The 16,587-nt window shown below is 38.7% G+C and overlaps 1 protein-coding gene across 4 annotated transcripts in view; it reads left to right on the top strand.

The window, feature by feature from the left end:
- COMMD10 (COMM domain containing 10) overlaps nt 1-16,587 on the top strand; it is a 199,442-nt gene that overhangs the window by 3,103 nt on the left and 179,752 nt on the right. For 3 of the 4 annotated variants that reach the window (XM_059416700.1, XM_059416698.1, XM_059416699.1), the window contains exons 3-4: nt 6,597-6,707; nt 8,739-8,894. In XM_059416700.1, the coding sequence (XP_059272683.1) occupies nt 6,597-6,707; nt 8,739-8,894 (267 nt within the window). The remainder of the gene's footprint in view (nt 1-6,596; nt 6,708-8,738; nt 8,895-16,587) is intronic. The other variant, XM_059416701.1, reaches the window with a different exon arrangement.

Genomic DNA, 16,587 nt, shown 5'->3' with positions numbered 1-16,587 from the left:
AAGGAGTCTCTGATAGAGATGGAGAGAAAGGAGGAATCACCACAACAATCTAAGAGCAGCCACATTCTGTGGTTTTTGTGATTCACAGTTACATCAGTCTCTCTGCTACTGCTCTAATGGCTTTGTGTTATTAGTTCATCTGATCCTTATAGCAACTTTAGGAAGTAGCTACTATTGTTATCCCTATTTTATCCACACAGAAACTGAGATAGAGACCAGTTAAATAATTTGCCCAAGGTCACACAGCTAGTGAGTAAGCAGCCTGGTTCCAGAATCCATTCCTTTAACCCCTTACAGTACACTTCAAGAAAAGTGCACAGTACAGTATATAAATTAGTCTAAAAGTAAATGATGTAGGCAATCAATATAGAAGGTCTGCTTTAATTTCCTGAGCTGGTGGCTGCCTTCTTACACTTATTGAAAACATGGGACAAAAAACTCTTAGATATATCTTTTGTTCTTTATAGCAAGGGAGGCTGGGACATTAGCAGGAAAGCTGTGAGTAGTTTGTCTTTGACCCTCTCAGTCATATCGAGTTCTAAGTAAGTTAGTGTCCATCTTAGATTAAGTGGGTGGCCAGAGAATTCCACAGAGGTGTTTGAATGCTATGCTGTCGGTGGTTGGGGGGGTGGGTTGGACACAAGAAGGTGAGGTTGTTGGCAGCTGAAGCAACTGAGAACAAAAACATACGTAGCTAATAATTCACCTGCTAAGAAAGAAAGTCAGGAAAGGTGCAGATTTTTTTTTTCCTGGGCAGTTTCAGGGAATGTTCTTCTTAGAGGGGCTCCTCTTGTGATAAGAGTTCTTTCTTTTCTTTTCTTTTTTTTTTTTTTAAAGATTTTATTTATTTATTTGACAGAGAGAGATCACAGGTAGGTAGAGAGACAGGCAGAGAGAGAGAGAGAGAGAGAGAGAGAGAGAGAAGCAGGCTCCCTGGTGAGCAGAGAGCTCGATGTGGGACTCGATCCCAGGACCCTGAGATCATGACCTGAGCCGAAGGCAGCGGCTTAACCCACTGAGCCACCCAGGCGCCCTGTGATAAGAGTTCTTATAGAATAAAGTTTGCATTGACATTCAGGATATGCCAGCTTTCTTTTATGTACTCTTGGTCTGTTAAGTGGATGTTTGCCTTGAGACAAGCTGAGCCCTTCGAACAGTGAAACCTGGCATGGGTAGATCGGTGAAGAGTTTTAGAGATTGGGTTGCTGTTCTAAATGTTATCAGCTTGACACTTTGATTTGCTTGCAGGCAGAGGGTTTCTGTTTTTGTCCAGACTGGTTCCTTGAATTCCCTAATTAGAATAAACATAGGAAAAGTAAGCTGAGATATAGAATATGGGTGTGTCTAAACTTGGGTCTGGAAGTCGTCTTTGAACTGATCATCTTCTTGGCTTGTCCTAGCATATAGAAACACTTGGGAAGTTTTGGGGTGTTTTAGTTTTTCTGTTTGTTTGTTTGTTTGTTTTTACAACGTGTGGAGGGTGCTATTGGCATTTAATGCCCAGGAACTAAATGTCTTGCAATGTGCAGAACGGTCTTGCCCAAATTGCCCTGTCCAGCATGCTAATAGAGTCTGCACTGGAGAACACTGACAGAAGTCAGAGTAACTTCCATAGCTGAGGACTCAGAGATAACAATTTATGGCCTCAGAGTTTAAAAAAAAAAATGGCTTTCATAACTCCTGCAATTAGAAAGACTCTTTTACTTTGCTCTGCTAGAGAGACTTGTAGGTCATACACAAAGCCTGTTGATCTAACTGTGCTGTGTGTCTCATTCTGAGAGATCGGCTCGCTGAATTCCTGGCTATGGCAGACTAGACCCAGCCAACCGGGGGATGAAGAAGGGCCAGTGATGGGCATGGGGGCAGTTCCAAGAATTGACAGCTGATCATGGAAGGAAGTGGGAGAATTATGCAAATTAGACTCAAGACAATGAAATGCCCAGAAATCTGAGGGTTTTTTTTCCTGAAGTGAAAAATCACCAATGTCTCTTAAAAGTTTTTTATGATACTGTACCCCAGAATTCTGATGCTCATAATTGTGACCTGAGTCATCGTAAAAAATGAGTTTAATGTGAAATACTTTGTTTACAAAAGTCTAGAATGGGTACTGTACATTTCAGAAAGATTGCTTTCAGAAGTTTAAAGTAAAAGTTCTTTTACTTGATAGATTCACTCGTGAGTACCTCTTTTTCCCCCCATTTTGACACAATGAAATCTCTCATTATGTTAAATAAAGGACAATCACACATGTGAACTCCAGCCTCAGAATTTTTCTGGGCTGTTACAACGTATGGAGGGTGCTGCGGGCATTTAATGCCTGTGCCTTTACGTGTCTTGTGTGTAGGAGATTCTTACGCGAAGGAGCATTTGCCCCGCCTATGTGGATCAAAAAGTAAAGGGCACTTAATCTCTGCAAATATATTTATTTTGTAGTTACTGTAAGATGAAAAGCTTCTTACAAATTGGTTTATTGGGTAAGAACAATATATATGCTCTTTCAATTACGGTATTTCCAGAATACTAGTACCGTGTGTTCTTTCACGGAGGTCTTTGTGTGTATGTATGACTTTGAACGTGAGTCAGAGCTTGGGCTCTGGACAGTGGGCTGCTCTGTCTCTGAATCCATGCTCTGAGTTTTTAAAAGCTGACTACTTTCATAATTATTTAGATAATATCCTATGTTCATAGAATAGAAGACAGCTCTCCTTTTCTAAAGAATGTGATCTGATTTCAACTGAGGTTAGTTTTCTCATCACACATATTAAGAAAATGAATTCTTCAAAAAAAAAAAAAAACCCAAAAAGTTGGAAAAAGGGATTTTTTAGTTGCTTCTTTTGTGCCCTTCTAGTTCAAAATTCTCATAGTGCTTAATTTAAGCATCTTAATAAGTTTTAAATTCCGTAGTTTCTGAATAAGTTTCTTTTAAGAAATTTAAGTAGTATGGCAAACTGAAATGCCCCCTTAGTTAACTTTGGCCTTCCTAATCCATCTTAATTCTCCCCTGTATTAGTTATCTGTTGCTGAACTACAAGTTAACTCAAAACTTAGCACCTTGAAATAAACAATCAACATTTATTATACTCACAGTCCCTGTAGGTCAGGAATTTAGGGTGGCTTAGCTGGGTGATTCTGGCTCGGGGTTCTGGTGAGGGTGCTGTCAGATGTTGTTTGGGCTGCTGTAACTGAAGGTTTGGCTGGCGTTGGAGGATTTCTTTCCATTATGGCTACCTGGTGGGAGGCCCCAGTTACTTGCTACACAAGCCTTTCCTCTCGACATGGAAGTTGACTTCATCCAGAACCAGTGACCCAAAAGAGGGAGGTGTGTCCTTTTTATGAACTCGCCTGGGATAACACATAGCTTCACTTTTACTATATTCTTTTTTTTTTTAAAGATTTAATTTGACAGAGAGAGACATAAGTGAGAGAGGGAACACAAGCAGGGGAAGTGGGAGAGGGAGAAGCAGGTTCCCCACTGAGCAGGGAGCCCGATGCTGGGGTCGATCCCAGGACCCAGGATCATGACCTGAGCCGAAGGCCAACGCTCAACAACTGAGCCACCCAGGCACCCCATATTCTTTTTGTTAGGAGTAATTCACTAAGCCTGGATCACATTCAAGGGAAAGAAATTAGGCTCCATCTTTTGAAGGGAGGAGTGCTAAAGAATTTTCAGGTATCATAAAACCACCACTCCTTCCCAGGGGTAGCCTTCACCAATTTGGTTTCTATTGCAGATCTTTTTCCATGTGTTAGTAAATACACATATGCATACATACAAGTGCATACACTTAGAAATGTGTAGTTCATGTGTTTTTGTGTATCTTCTTCACTTACCACTTTTATCAGAGATCGTTTCATGTGAATCTATATAGTACTACCTTGCATTCTTTTTTTTTTTTTTTTTAAAGATTTTTTTTTTTTTTTTTGTCAGAAAGAGAGAGAGAGAAAGCACACAAGAAGGCAGAGAGGCAGGCAGAGGCGGAGAGAGAGGCAGGCTCCCTGCTGATCAAGGAGCTTGATGCGGGACTCAATCCCAGGACCCTGGGATCATGACCTGAGCCGAAGGCAGCAGCTTAACCTACTGAGCCACCCAGGCATCCCTTTTTTTTTTTTTTTTTCTTTAAAGATTTTATTCATTTATTTGACAGACAGAGATCACAAGCCCCAGAGAGGCAGGCAGAGAGAGAGGAGGAAGCAGGCTCCCTGCTGAGCGTAGAGCCCGATGTGGGGCTTGATCCCAGGACCCTGAGATCATGACCTGAGTCGAAGGCAGAGCCTTTAACCCACTGAGCCACCCAGGTGCCCCTACCTTGTATTCTTTATGTGTTGTTTTTCCTTTCTGCGTGTGTGTGTGTGTGTGTGTGTGTGTGGTCTACTCTCTTTAAACATGTAGAAAAAAATTACCAGTCACTTTCCATTTTTAAAATTTAAGTTTCTTGGACACTCATTCTCTAATTTTATAAACCTGGGCTTTAATTTTTTCGCATTGAGAGGATAAAAAAGAATGTGTCTCTTTTACCTTCTCTTTTACTCCTAGGTATGGGGGGGTGTTTTTGGTAGAGAGATAAGTGAAATGGCTGCTGTTTTGGAAACAAATAGAGGTACTTAATGTTTGATATTTATCTACCCAAGGTTGTTTTTGGAGCAAGGTGTTGACTCTGTTTGAACTTCGTGTATAGCTGTATTCTCTGTTTGCTCTTAAGCTCCCATATTTTAAGCTCCACTTTATTTGAAGGTTGCATGACTTGTGTTCCCCTTGTGGATGGGGGAAGATAAATATTTCCTCGTAGCCCTTCACTCCACACCACTTTATTAATTAAGTCCTTGAAAATCTTGAGAGTGTCTCTCTCTCTCTTTTTTTTGGTATATCTTTTTAATTTATTTTTGTTTATTTATTTATTTATTTATTTTTAAAGATTTTATTTATTTATTTGACAGAGATCACGAGTAGTCAGAGAGGCAGGCAGAGAGAGAGGGAGAAGCAATCTCCCCACTGAGCAGAGAGCCCAATGCGGGACTTGATCCCAGGACCCTGAGATTATGACCTGAGCCGAAGGCAGAGCCTTGAACCCACTGAGCCACCCAGGCGTCCTGGTATATCTTTTTTTTTTTTTTTTAAGATTTTATTCATTTATTTGACAGACAGAGATCCACAAGCAGCAGAGAGGCAGGCAGAGAGAGAGGAGGAAGCAGGCTCCCGCCGAGCAGAGAGCCTGATGCGGGACTTGATCCCAGGATCCTGGGATCATGACCTGAGCCGAAGGCAGAGGCTTTAACCCACTGAGCCACCCAGTGGTGTATCTTTTAAAAAACCTCCCTTCCTTATACATATTGGGGACACTGAAGTTTATTTTTCTACCTGCTCAATCACTAATACTATTTTGTCAAAGCAGCTTACTTGATGTATGTTAAAAGGAATCCAGTGGACTAACTTGGAAGTTAAACTATAAATATCCATTGAATTTAATGCAACATGTAGTTCAGTGGTTATATGTATGTAATATCATTGCTATATTTCACATATTGTTAAAATCTGGTACCATAGGTCATTATTTCACGAAGATATATGGTAGTCACAGAAATGCTGAAACTTTTAAGTCAGAATATTGCTTTGAGATAAGTGATGGGCCTTTTGGCCAAATTCAGTTCACTATTTTCTCAGTTGTAAAACAGGTAGTAGGGGCTGGGAGTTCTGGCGACTGGCCTTCCAAAATACGCTTGCTTCAAGTTCCAGTGTTGCTTCTGTTCAATAGCCGTCTAAGTGTACCTCATTCAAGCTGTCCAGGCAAGTACTCGAGGAACTTCTGAAATTTCTCCATGTTGCTGTTAGGGAGAGGCAGCTGCATGGAAAGGTGTTTTTAGTATGTGTGGATGAAGTAGTTCTTTTTATTTTAAAGTTGTTCTAGTAGTGTACATTTTTCATACTTACTAGACCAGTGTGTTTAGACCAAGGAGATTATTTTGGATATGAAAGAAAGGAGACTAGGCAGAGATTCTACTCAGGTGGCTAACTATCTTTGATATATTGGTTATAAAGTTAATGCATAATATAGAGATTTTGGAAAATATGTATTAAAATTCTAAAAAAGACTTAATTTCCTGCTTTATAGATGCTCTTGTCATAACCCACATTTTTGCAGAACTCCTCAAAATGAAAATTACTTGAATATTTGTTTTTATGTGCCGTTCTAACTTGAGTATTGTATACTTGAGGACGTGAACTTTATAGCACATAATAAATACTCAGTAAATATATTTGCGTGAGGAAGATGGACATTCCTATTAATTGTTATTAACGTCTTGGGGTTTTACGTTCTAGTATTTTTTCTAAATGTCCATTTCTTTTGGTATTTACAGTTAGTTTCCATCTCCTGTAAATCATAGAACTTAATGTCTTTTTTTAAATTCAAAATGAGCTTGATTTGGCATGATCCAACTCTCCAATTCTACTGTGATTTTGAGATACTGAAATTTACAAACACTTCTCCTTTCCGTTTCTCATCCATGTATGAATATATGAATCTTCAGGGACTCTTCTGTCAAGTGTTTTAAGTTTTGAATACCTGATGTGGGCTACTAGCTTGTTTTTTATGTTCTAGGCTGAGAACAGTTTCAGTGAAGAAGAAGAAGAAAAACTTCAGGCTGCGTTTTCTCTGGAGAAACAAGATCTTCATCTGGTTCTCGAAACAATCTCGTTCATTTTAGAACAGGTATTCCAAGTGCCCCAAACTTTGTAACCATGGTTTGTTTACTGCAGATTTGAACCACTTTGGTAGCTGTAACATTTTATTTCTTCAAAAAAAGTGTACAGATGGGAGCTGTGGATGTATTCTAATTGAGAATTTTAATGTATTAAAAGAAAAAATTGAGGGGGCACCTGGGTGGCTCAGTGGGTTAAAGCCTCTGTCTTCAGGGTCCCAGGGTCCTGGGATCGAGCCCCCTATCGGGCTTTTTGCTCAGCAGGGAGCCTGCTTCCCCCTCTCTCTCCCTGCCTGCTTCTCTGCCTGCTTGTGATCTCTGTCTGTCAAATAAATAAATAAAATCTTAAAAACTAAAAATTGAATGTATGGGTTTTTTCTACAGTATTGTGTTCTTCCAAAAATCTGAATGTTGGGTAGCATAAGTAAAGTATTTGACAGCATGACTCAAGACTTCATTGACTTGAGACAGGTATAAAACATTTTTATTCATTGTTACTTGGTGTGATAACTTGGAGAAACAAACACCTCTTATTTAAGAACAATGATTTTGGGCGATTTCTTTAACTAGGATGATAAATAAAACATTTAGAAGAGAAGTAGTTGTCAAAGGGCTTTTGTCAAGTTCTTCTTACTGAGCTTCCATTTTGCTTCCCTTGCTTTTGTCTGTGTTCAGTGCACTAAGCTTCTGTTGAAGTCCCATCTCTTCTCACTGCTGCCATGACCCTTACACTTGGCATTCATCCCCTACTTCGGATTCCTTTTATCCTTGGCTCATCAGAGTGGAGCACATCATTATTCTTTCATCATTTCCTGTGTGTCAGCCTTCTCTAGCTTTTGAATTTGTGAGGGACCTATCATATCTTTAGCTCATCTTCTATAAACCAAGCACATTGCTGGGCTTAAATTAGAGTCTCTGTAAATTCCTGAAGATTGACTTGGTAGAATATTTGTGAAATTAAAGCTTAAATAGGGGCACCTGGGTGGCTCAGTGGGTTAAGCCTCTGTCTTCGGCTCAAGTCATGATCTCAGGGTCTTGGGATCGAGTCCCACATCGGGCTCTTTGCTCAGCAGGAGGCCTGCTACCTCCACCCCCCGCCTCCCTCTCTGCCTACTTGTGCTCTCTCTCTCTGTCAAATAAATAAATAAAATCTTCAAAAAACAAAAGTTTAAATAGTACTGTAGTTTCATAAGCCTTTTAGTGAACAGACACTGTTTAGGAAGACAAGCTCCCAGGCATCTACTTCATACAGCCTTGTACAGATTACAGATACTAAGATGATTACTGTTCTTAACCCTGGGGAGCTTTTACTAATAGTAAAGGACAGAGAAACATGGGGTTGAAGAGAAATTTGTTCCAGAATTAGATTAAGAAATAGAACTGTTGTTATTAGAAATGTTTATAATATTTTATTATGTAGTACCTAGGAAGTTGACACATGAAGGTAGTTTTGAGAAAGTGCTTCTTGGAAAAATTTTTGTTAGTTGTTGTACATTTCTTTGTTTTTTGTTTGTTTTAAAGATTTATTTATTTGAGAGAGGGAGAGAGAGAGAGCATGAATGGGGTGGAGGGCGAGCAGAGGGAGAGAGAGAATTGCAAGCAGACTCCCTCCTGAATGTGGAGCCCAGCTTGGGGCTCTATCCCACAACCCTGAGTTCACGACCTGAGCTCAAGGGAGATACCTAACCGACTGAGCCTGAAACAGTTCTTTGACATTGTTAAGTGAAATAAGGAAATGATAATTTAATTAGGGTACCATTTGCACAGCTAAAGCAGAGAAGTTTTTGCGTTAAGTGGTATTAGGATTACTTAAAACAGAGGCAAAAGTGGAGACGTGTAGCCTGAATAGTTTAGGCCTTTCAACCCTGCATCTTCCAGTGTGTATATTATTATTGGTAAAACAAGAAAAAAGATCTACAATAAAATAGGAAATATTCTTTTAATTTAAGTCATTTAGAAATAATTTTGTATTTGGTTATAATCCGAGGTCTCTGTGTGAATATTGGGGATATATATGATTTTTTTTTTTTCCTCTTGCATAGGCGGTGTATCACAACGTGAAGCCAGCAGCTTTGCAGCAGCAGTTAGAGGCCATTCATCTCACACAAGACAAAGCAGAGGCATTCGGCAGTGCTTGGTCTTCTATGGGTCAAGAGACCATTGAAAAATTCAGGCAGAGGATTCTTGCTCCCCACAAGGTAGAGGACTCTCCTATGCCAATAAGAATGACAAACGTCGGGGTGCCTGGGAGGCTCAGTGGGTTAAGTCTCTGCCTTTGGCTCAGGTCATGGTCTCAGGGTCCCAGGATCAAACCCTTCATCAGGCTCTCTGCTCAGCGGGGAGCCTGCTTCCCCCTCTCTGTTTGCCTGCTTCTCCACCTACTTGTGATCTCTCTATGTCAAATAAATAAGTAAAATCTTAAAAAAAAAAAAAAAAGAATGTAAACATCGTTGTATCTTAAGGGTTTTAAAGGTAGTAATGTTTTATAGAGAGATAGTTAGGAAAAAGAAAGTATATACAGTATGTATTCCTATAAAATTATTTCCAGACATATTGGCTGCCAGAGTATGACTTAGTTTTACTTGCCAGTTTAAAATTTGCCTCTGTGACTTCAGAATAGGAATGAGACAGTCCAGGATGCCTGGGTTGCTCAGTCTCCCTCTCCCACTCCTCCTGCGTCTGTTCCCTCTCTCTCTGTGTCTCTCTCTGTCAAATAAATAAATAAAATCTTAAAAAAAAAAAAAAAAAGAATGAGACAGTTCTCCTTTTTTTCCCCCTGAGTACTGGGGCAGAGTTGTTTTTTCTTTTTTCTTTTCTTTTCTTTCTTTTTTTTTTTTTAAGATTTAATTTATTTGACAGAGACTACTTGTGAGTAGTCAGAGAGTCAGGCAGAGAGGGTGGGGGGAAGCAGGCTCCCCTCCGGGCAGGGAGCCCGATGCGGGGCTCCATCCCAGGACCCTGAGACCTGGACCTGAGCCGAAGGTAGAGGCTTTAACCCACTGAGCCACCCAGGCACCCCTTGTTTTTTCTTTTTAATTGCGTACCCTAGTGTACGACTTCCAGCATTTTAACTGAATCGCAGAATTAGTTTGTTTCTGTATGTCTGTGTTAGTGCCTCACAGAATATATTCAGTATTTGTTGAGCACCAATTAGGGAACGAAGTCAATGGTTTGAGGCAAACACAACAGCTGTGTTTCAGAGCTCTTCAGTAACCTTTACTCAGTGGAGGTTAAGAGGATCATAGAGATTTTGACCTTTTTCTCCCAGTAGGTTCTATTACATAACTGATTTTCAGGTTTACATCCCACTCTGTCTTCCTGGGATCAATCTCACTTGCCTGTGGAGTATCGTCCTTTTATATGTTGCTATTTGGCTTGCTAATATTTTGTTAAAAATTTTTCTGTCTGTGTTCTTAAAAGAGATTAGTCTGTGGTTTCCTTGTGATGTCTTCGGCAGCATCAGGGAAAAATGGCATTGCAAAACCAGCTGGGAAGTGTTCTCCCTCCTCTCTGATTTCCTGTAAGGACCTGTGAAGGATGGGTATTACTGCGTATTCTCCCCGTGTTCCCTGAGAGTTCCTGTACCCGTCACTACTTGGTATTGTCAGTTGCTTTTATCAAAGCTATTCTACTAAGGTTTGTAGTGGTATTTTGGGTTTTTAATTTGTATTTTCCTAGTAACAAATTAAGTGGATGATCTTTTTTCTTAATTATGTTTACCCAACATAAAGTAGTACATCATTACATACATGTAGTACATCATTAATTTTAGAGGTAGTGCTCCATGATTTATGGCTAGTGTATAATACCCATTGTTCCATGCCATCCATGCCCTCCTTAATGCCGATCACCAGGCCAAGCCATCCCCCTACCCCTTCCCTTCTAAAACCCTTAGTTTGTTTCCTGGAGTCCGTAGTCTCTCATGGTTCATCTCCCCCTCCAATCCCCCCCGCCTTCATTTTTCCCTTGCTTCTCCTAATGTCCTCCATGCTATTCCTTATGTTCCACAGATAAGTGAAACCATGTAATTGACTTTCTCTGCTTGACTTACTTCACTCAGCATAATCTCCTCCAGTTTCATCCATGTTGATGCAAAAGCTGCGTATTCATCCTTTCTGATGGTTGTATATATGGACCACATCATCTTTATCCATTTGTCTGTTGAAGGGCACACTTGGGCTGTCGTGAACATTGCTGCTATGAACATTGGGTTGCATATGGCCCTTCTTTTCACTACATCTGTATCTTTGGGGTAAATACCCAGTTGTACAATTGCTGAGTCAGAGAGAAGCTCTATTTTTAATTTTTTTGGAACCTCTACACCGTTTTCCAAAGTGGCTGCACCAACTTGCATTCCCACCAACAGTGTAAGAGGGTTCCCCTTTGTCCACAACTTCTCCAACATCTGTTGTTTTCTTGCCTTGTCAGTTTTTGCTATTCTAACTGATGTAAGGTAGTATCTCCATGTGGTTTTGATTTGAATCTCCCTGATGGCTAATGATGATGAACCTTTTTTCATGTGTCTGTTAGCCATTTGTATGTCTTCTTTGGAGAAGTGTTCATGTCTTCTGACCATTGTTTGACTCGATTAATTGTTTTTTGGATGTTGAATTTGGGGAGTTCTTTATAGATATTGGATATCAGCCCCTTGTATATAGTGTCGTTTGCAAATATTTTCTCCCATTCTGTGGATTGCCTCTTCGTTTTGTTGACTGTTTCCTTTGCTGTGCAGAGGCTTTTTATCTTGATGAAGTCCCAAAAGTTCATTTTTGCTTTTGTTTCTCTTGCCTTTGGAGATGTGTCTTGAAAGAACTTGCTGTGGCTGATGTTGAAGAGGTTACTGCCTGTGTTCTGCTCTAGGATTTTGATGGATTCTTATCTCACACTGAGGCCTTTCGTCCATTTTGAGTTTATCTTTGTGTACGGTGTAAGAGAATGGTCGAGTTTCATTCTTCTCCATGTGGCTGTCCAATTTTCCCAGCACCATTTTTTGAAGAGATTGTTTTTTTTCTATTGATTATTTTTTCCTGCTTTGTTGAAGATGAGTTGACCCTAGATTTGAGGGTCCATTTCTGGGCTCTCTATTCTGTTCAGTTGATCTGTGTGTCTGTTTTTGTGCCAGTACCATGCTGTCTTGGTGATCACAGCTTTGTAATAGAGCTTGAAATCAGGCAACGTGATGCCCCCAGCTTTGTTTTTCTTTTTCATCATTTCCTTGGCAATTCGGGTTCTTCTTATGTGCTTGCTTGTCTCCATATATCTTCATGGGTAAAATGTCTGTTTAGATCTTTTGCTTGTTATTTTCACACTGTGACAGATAAGGAAGTTCCATGATAGTAATTTAAAGGACAGTCAGGTGTAAATCCCAGCACACAGAATGTATGGGAATGCTTTTGCTCTAGGTTGTTAAAATGTGGGGAGGGTGTTTGTTTTCTTTCCGTTGAGTTTTTGAGTTTTTTATATATTCGGGGTGTGTTTCCTTTCTCCAGCGGGGTTTGGAGATACTTTCTCCTTGTCCATAGGTTTTCATTTTCTTAGCAGTGGCTTTTGCAGAATAAAGTCTTTTAATTTTGATGAAGTTTGACTTCTCAGTTTTCTTTTATCACTACTGCTTTTGGTTTTGTATCTAAGAATTTGTAGCCTAATGCAGTGTCACAAAGATTTTCTCTTTGTTTTCTTCTTTTTTATAGGTTTATGTTTTACATTTAGCTATAAGATCCATTTTGAGTTAATTTGGTATAACGTGCAGATTAAATTTCCTTTTTTCTGCATATAGTTGCTCATTTTAGATGTTCACTTATGCACATGCAGCATAATTTATTGATAACATCCTTTTGTCACTGAATTGCCTTGGCCCCTTTGTCAAAAATTATTTGATGTATTTGTGTTAGTCTTTCTCTGGACTTTTGTGTTTGGTTCCATTGATCTCTTTGTCTATGCCTATATCATACTGCTTTAATTACTCTAGCTTTGTAGTAAGCCTTCACATCAGGAACTGTAAGTCTGCTAACTTTGGGTTTTATCATAATTGTTTTGCATATTCTAGTTTCTTTGACTTTTCATATAAATTTGAAAAGCAAGTTTTCTAGATCTACAAAGAAATCCAGCTGGGGGGAACCTGTGTTCAGTGGGTTACAGCCTCTCCCTTCAGCTCAGGTCATGATCCCAGGGTTCTGGGATGGAGCCCCACATCGGGCTCTCTGCTCAGCAGGGAGCCTGCTTCCCCCTCTCTCTCTGCCTGCCTCTCTGCCTACCTGTGATCTTTGTCTGTCAAATAAATAAATAAAATCTTTAAAAAAAAAAAATCCAGCTGGGAGTTTGATGGAAATTATGTTAAATGTATAGATTACTTTGGGGAAAAATGGTTTCTTAGCCATATTGAGTATAACTCTCCATGTATTTAGGTTCTCTTTGATTTTTTATATCAGTTTTGTTCATTTTTCAGAGTACAGATCCTGCACATACTTTGTTAGACTTGTGCCTAAGTAGTTCTTGTTTTTGGAGTTGTTATAAATGGTAGTATTTTTAAGATTCTGGTTTTTAGTTGTTTATTGCTAGTATGTAGAAACACAATTGATTTTTGTATATTGACCTTGTATTCTGTAACCTTGATAAACTCATTAATTAGTTAGAGCAGTTTTTTTGTGGGTTCCTTGTGATTTTCTTTATAGTTATGTTGTCCGTGAATAGAGATAGTTCATTTCTTCTTTTCCAGTCTGTTCAGCTTTTAATTGTTTTTTTTTTTACCCTATTGCATTAAGTAGGTCTTTTAATATGATGTTAAGTAGAACTTGCAAGCCTAAACATCCTGCCATGTTTCCAGTATTTAATTAATTAGTTAATTTTTTTAAGGATTTTATTTATTTTATTTTGAGAGAGAGAGTGAGTGAGTGAGAGAGCATGAGCAGGATTAGGGGCAGAGGGGGAGAGAGAGAGAGAGGAGCAGACTCCCAGCTGGACAGGGAACCCAGTAGTTTATTTTTGTTTTTATTTCTCTTGCCTAAAGAGATACAACTATAAAAAAGAAAAGTTGCTATGGCTGATGTCAAATATATTTACTGGCTTCTGAAAATTTTTTGATTATATGTTTCACATTGAGGTCTTTAATGCATTTTGAGTTTATTTTTGTGTACAGTCGGAGAAAGTGGTCCAGGTTCATTCTTTCTCGTGTCGCTGTCCAGCTTGCTTGGCGCCATGTATCAAAGACACTGCCTATTCCCCATTGTCTGTTCTTGCCTCCTTTGTCATAGGTTCGTTGACCGTATGTGTGGGTTGCTTTCTGCGCTCTCTGTTCTGTTCCGTTGATCTCTGTGTCTGGTTTTTAGCCAGTACCATACTGTTTTGGTTACCACAGCTTGGCAGTATATCTTGAAATCTGGAAGTGTGATACCTCCAGCTTTGTTGTTCTTTCTTAAGATCATAGCAAACATTTCTTTTGTTTATTGTGGGCCAAATACTCGACTAAGTGCTTTGCATCTTGTCAAACCTTTTAATAGTTAGAGTTTGTGTTGAAACTAAAATTGAGGCTTGGAAGGATTAAATAACTGGTTCAGGGTCATGCAGCTGAGCAGGTGGCGGAGCTGAGATTTGACACAGTTGTCATACTCCTGCTCCATCATACGATATTTCCACCTAGGTGTTTGCTGCCACAGTTTTCCCATGTCAGGCACAATGTTTCTGTGCTGGTGTGGTTTACATAGTTCTGTGTGCATGTATGATATCCTTGAAAAGGAAGAAAATAAACCCTTATAAAATAGAATTTTATCAGGGTTTCTGTGTAGCAGAGCAGCTCCCTCACTGAGATCTATTGAAAGTCAGCCCTCGACTCAAGGGTTCGCAAAATAAATAAATAAATAAATAAATTAAAAAAAACAAAAAATAAGGAAAAAACAAAACAAAACAACATATATATAACTTTACCACCTCCCCCAGTTGGTCTGTGGTGAAACTGACAAGAGAATCCGATCTGTTTCTGAAGCCTTGTTCCTTTTCAGTCATGCTGCCTCTAGCAGCTCGAGTGCTCTGTTCCTTTTTGGCTCTGATAACTATTTAGGCTGTATGTCAAAATAGAGCCCATCATTCAAATTCCAACAGAAATATATGGCAGAGACTTCCTAGGTAATGAACCAAAGGTGTATTTACAACGACTGTGTTTTGGGTAATTTAGGGGCTCACTCGCCTGAACTCCCTATGCAGTTCTTGCAAGAGGACATTTCTGGGTAATAATTCCAAATTCAAAGAGTCAAATTCAATTAAGTAATACGTTAAAAATCTTAGGTGTTTATTTTTAATTTCATTTTTAAAAACACCCCTTTTCATCTTTTGCTGTTTAGGGCCAGTAAGTGGGAGGCTGGTTGAAAACTAATCTTAATGGCAGCTTTTTGCCCAATATGATCGAGGGGATTATAAAATTTTATCCCATCTCACTTTTTTTTTTAATGTACTTTATCTTAATCTCTTTGGAGACTCGAGACTGAAATGTCACCACCACTTATTTGCGTTTTGTTTTCTTCTCTTTAATCAGCATTGGCTACATCCTCCTAAGATGGCTTTCTCTTCATTTTTGTTATAATGCCTCTGTGATGACATTTATTAAATTGTGAATTTCCCTTTGGACAGAACTTAAATCCTGTATTCAATTTTACTCCTCTGACATTCTGTTTAGAGTTCTCTTACAGATATTCCTACTCTACTAAATGTAAAATTTACATTTCAGATATTATTGACTTAATTTGTCTATTTTCTGAGACCTTAATGTGCCAGGAGCTGGGATTTGACACAACTAATCACACTCACACTCCTAAGCCGTTAAACTGTAACACCTAGGTGTTAGCTGTGTGATTTTTTTTCTGTGTCCTGTGATATTATGGAATATTTTTATTTAATGATATAATTTTCCTCCCCAAATAATTTTACATTCCAAATTTACTCTGCTCCTCTGTAACAGATGTGATGATGAGAAATAGATGTGAGACATATTTTAAGCTCTCCAAGTAGCCTGCTCCTTTTTAAAAAATGCATTTATATGTTTGTTAGGGAGGTTTTAAATACATATTTGACACTTAAATTTGCTTGAAGTAGGTTTAACGTGAATTTCTCCTATTAAGAGTGTTCTTAACTTTACCAATTACATGGCAAACTTATTCACAGTATTTACTTATTTCATCGTACACTCCAGTGAAATCTCATCATATCTTCTTACAGGTTCTTGAGAAATCTCCATTTAAAAATGGGTAGCTAATGTTTCTAAGATCATAATGTTCCTCTAATAGTCCTCAAAATGTATTCCCCTTAAGCCTTTATAGTCCAATTTATTGTTAAGTGTTGTTGAATATGTGTTTTTTTATATGGAGTATAAGAAAGTAGGCATTTGGATTTGATATTTATAAAATTTATTGTATTATTTTGCTTGAGCATCTTCTTTAATATCCATATTACTTCATTTCTTTTGGAATTCTATGAATGGATGAATAGCTTTATGTAAAGAGGGCAGGAAAAGCATACTTCATGAAGCTGAATCTTGAAAGACAGTGTATGGCTGTGACCGTGTATTTGAACACTTCTAGGCTTAAATACTTCTTAACATTATCATCTGCACTTACAGGAATGGTATTTTATTGTAATTATAGTCCACATACGAGCTGAATTTCTGCCTGTTGGTACTTTAGTTGTTAGCATGTTATGAATCAAGTGAAAGGCGTATTTTTGCCATGTGCTGGGATTGACTGAATGTTTGTGAGGTTTAAAAGCTGCTAGAGTTAGTTACTGCTTTTTATTGAAATACAGTTTACCTGTAGTAAAATGCCCAGATTTTAAGAGTCCGGTTTATGAGTTCAGAAATTATATACACCCATTTTATCACTATCCATAACAAATTAAAGAAAATTACCA

This window comes from Mustela nigripes, chromosome 12 (assembly GCF_022355385.1).
Source record: "Mustela nigripes isolate SB6536 chromosome 12, MUSNIG.SB6536, whole genome shotgun sequence".
Taxonomy (NCBI): domain Eukaryota; kingdom Metazoa; phylum Chordata; class Mammalia; order Carnivora; family Mustelidae; genus Mustela; species Mustela nigripes.
The sequence above is the reverse complement of the archived record's forward strand: the minus strand, read 5'-3'. Positions and strand labels throughout refer to the sequence as shown.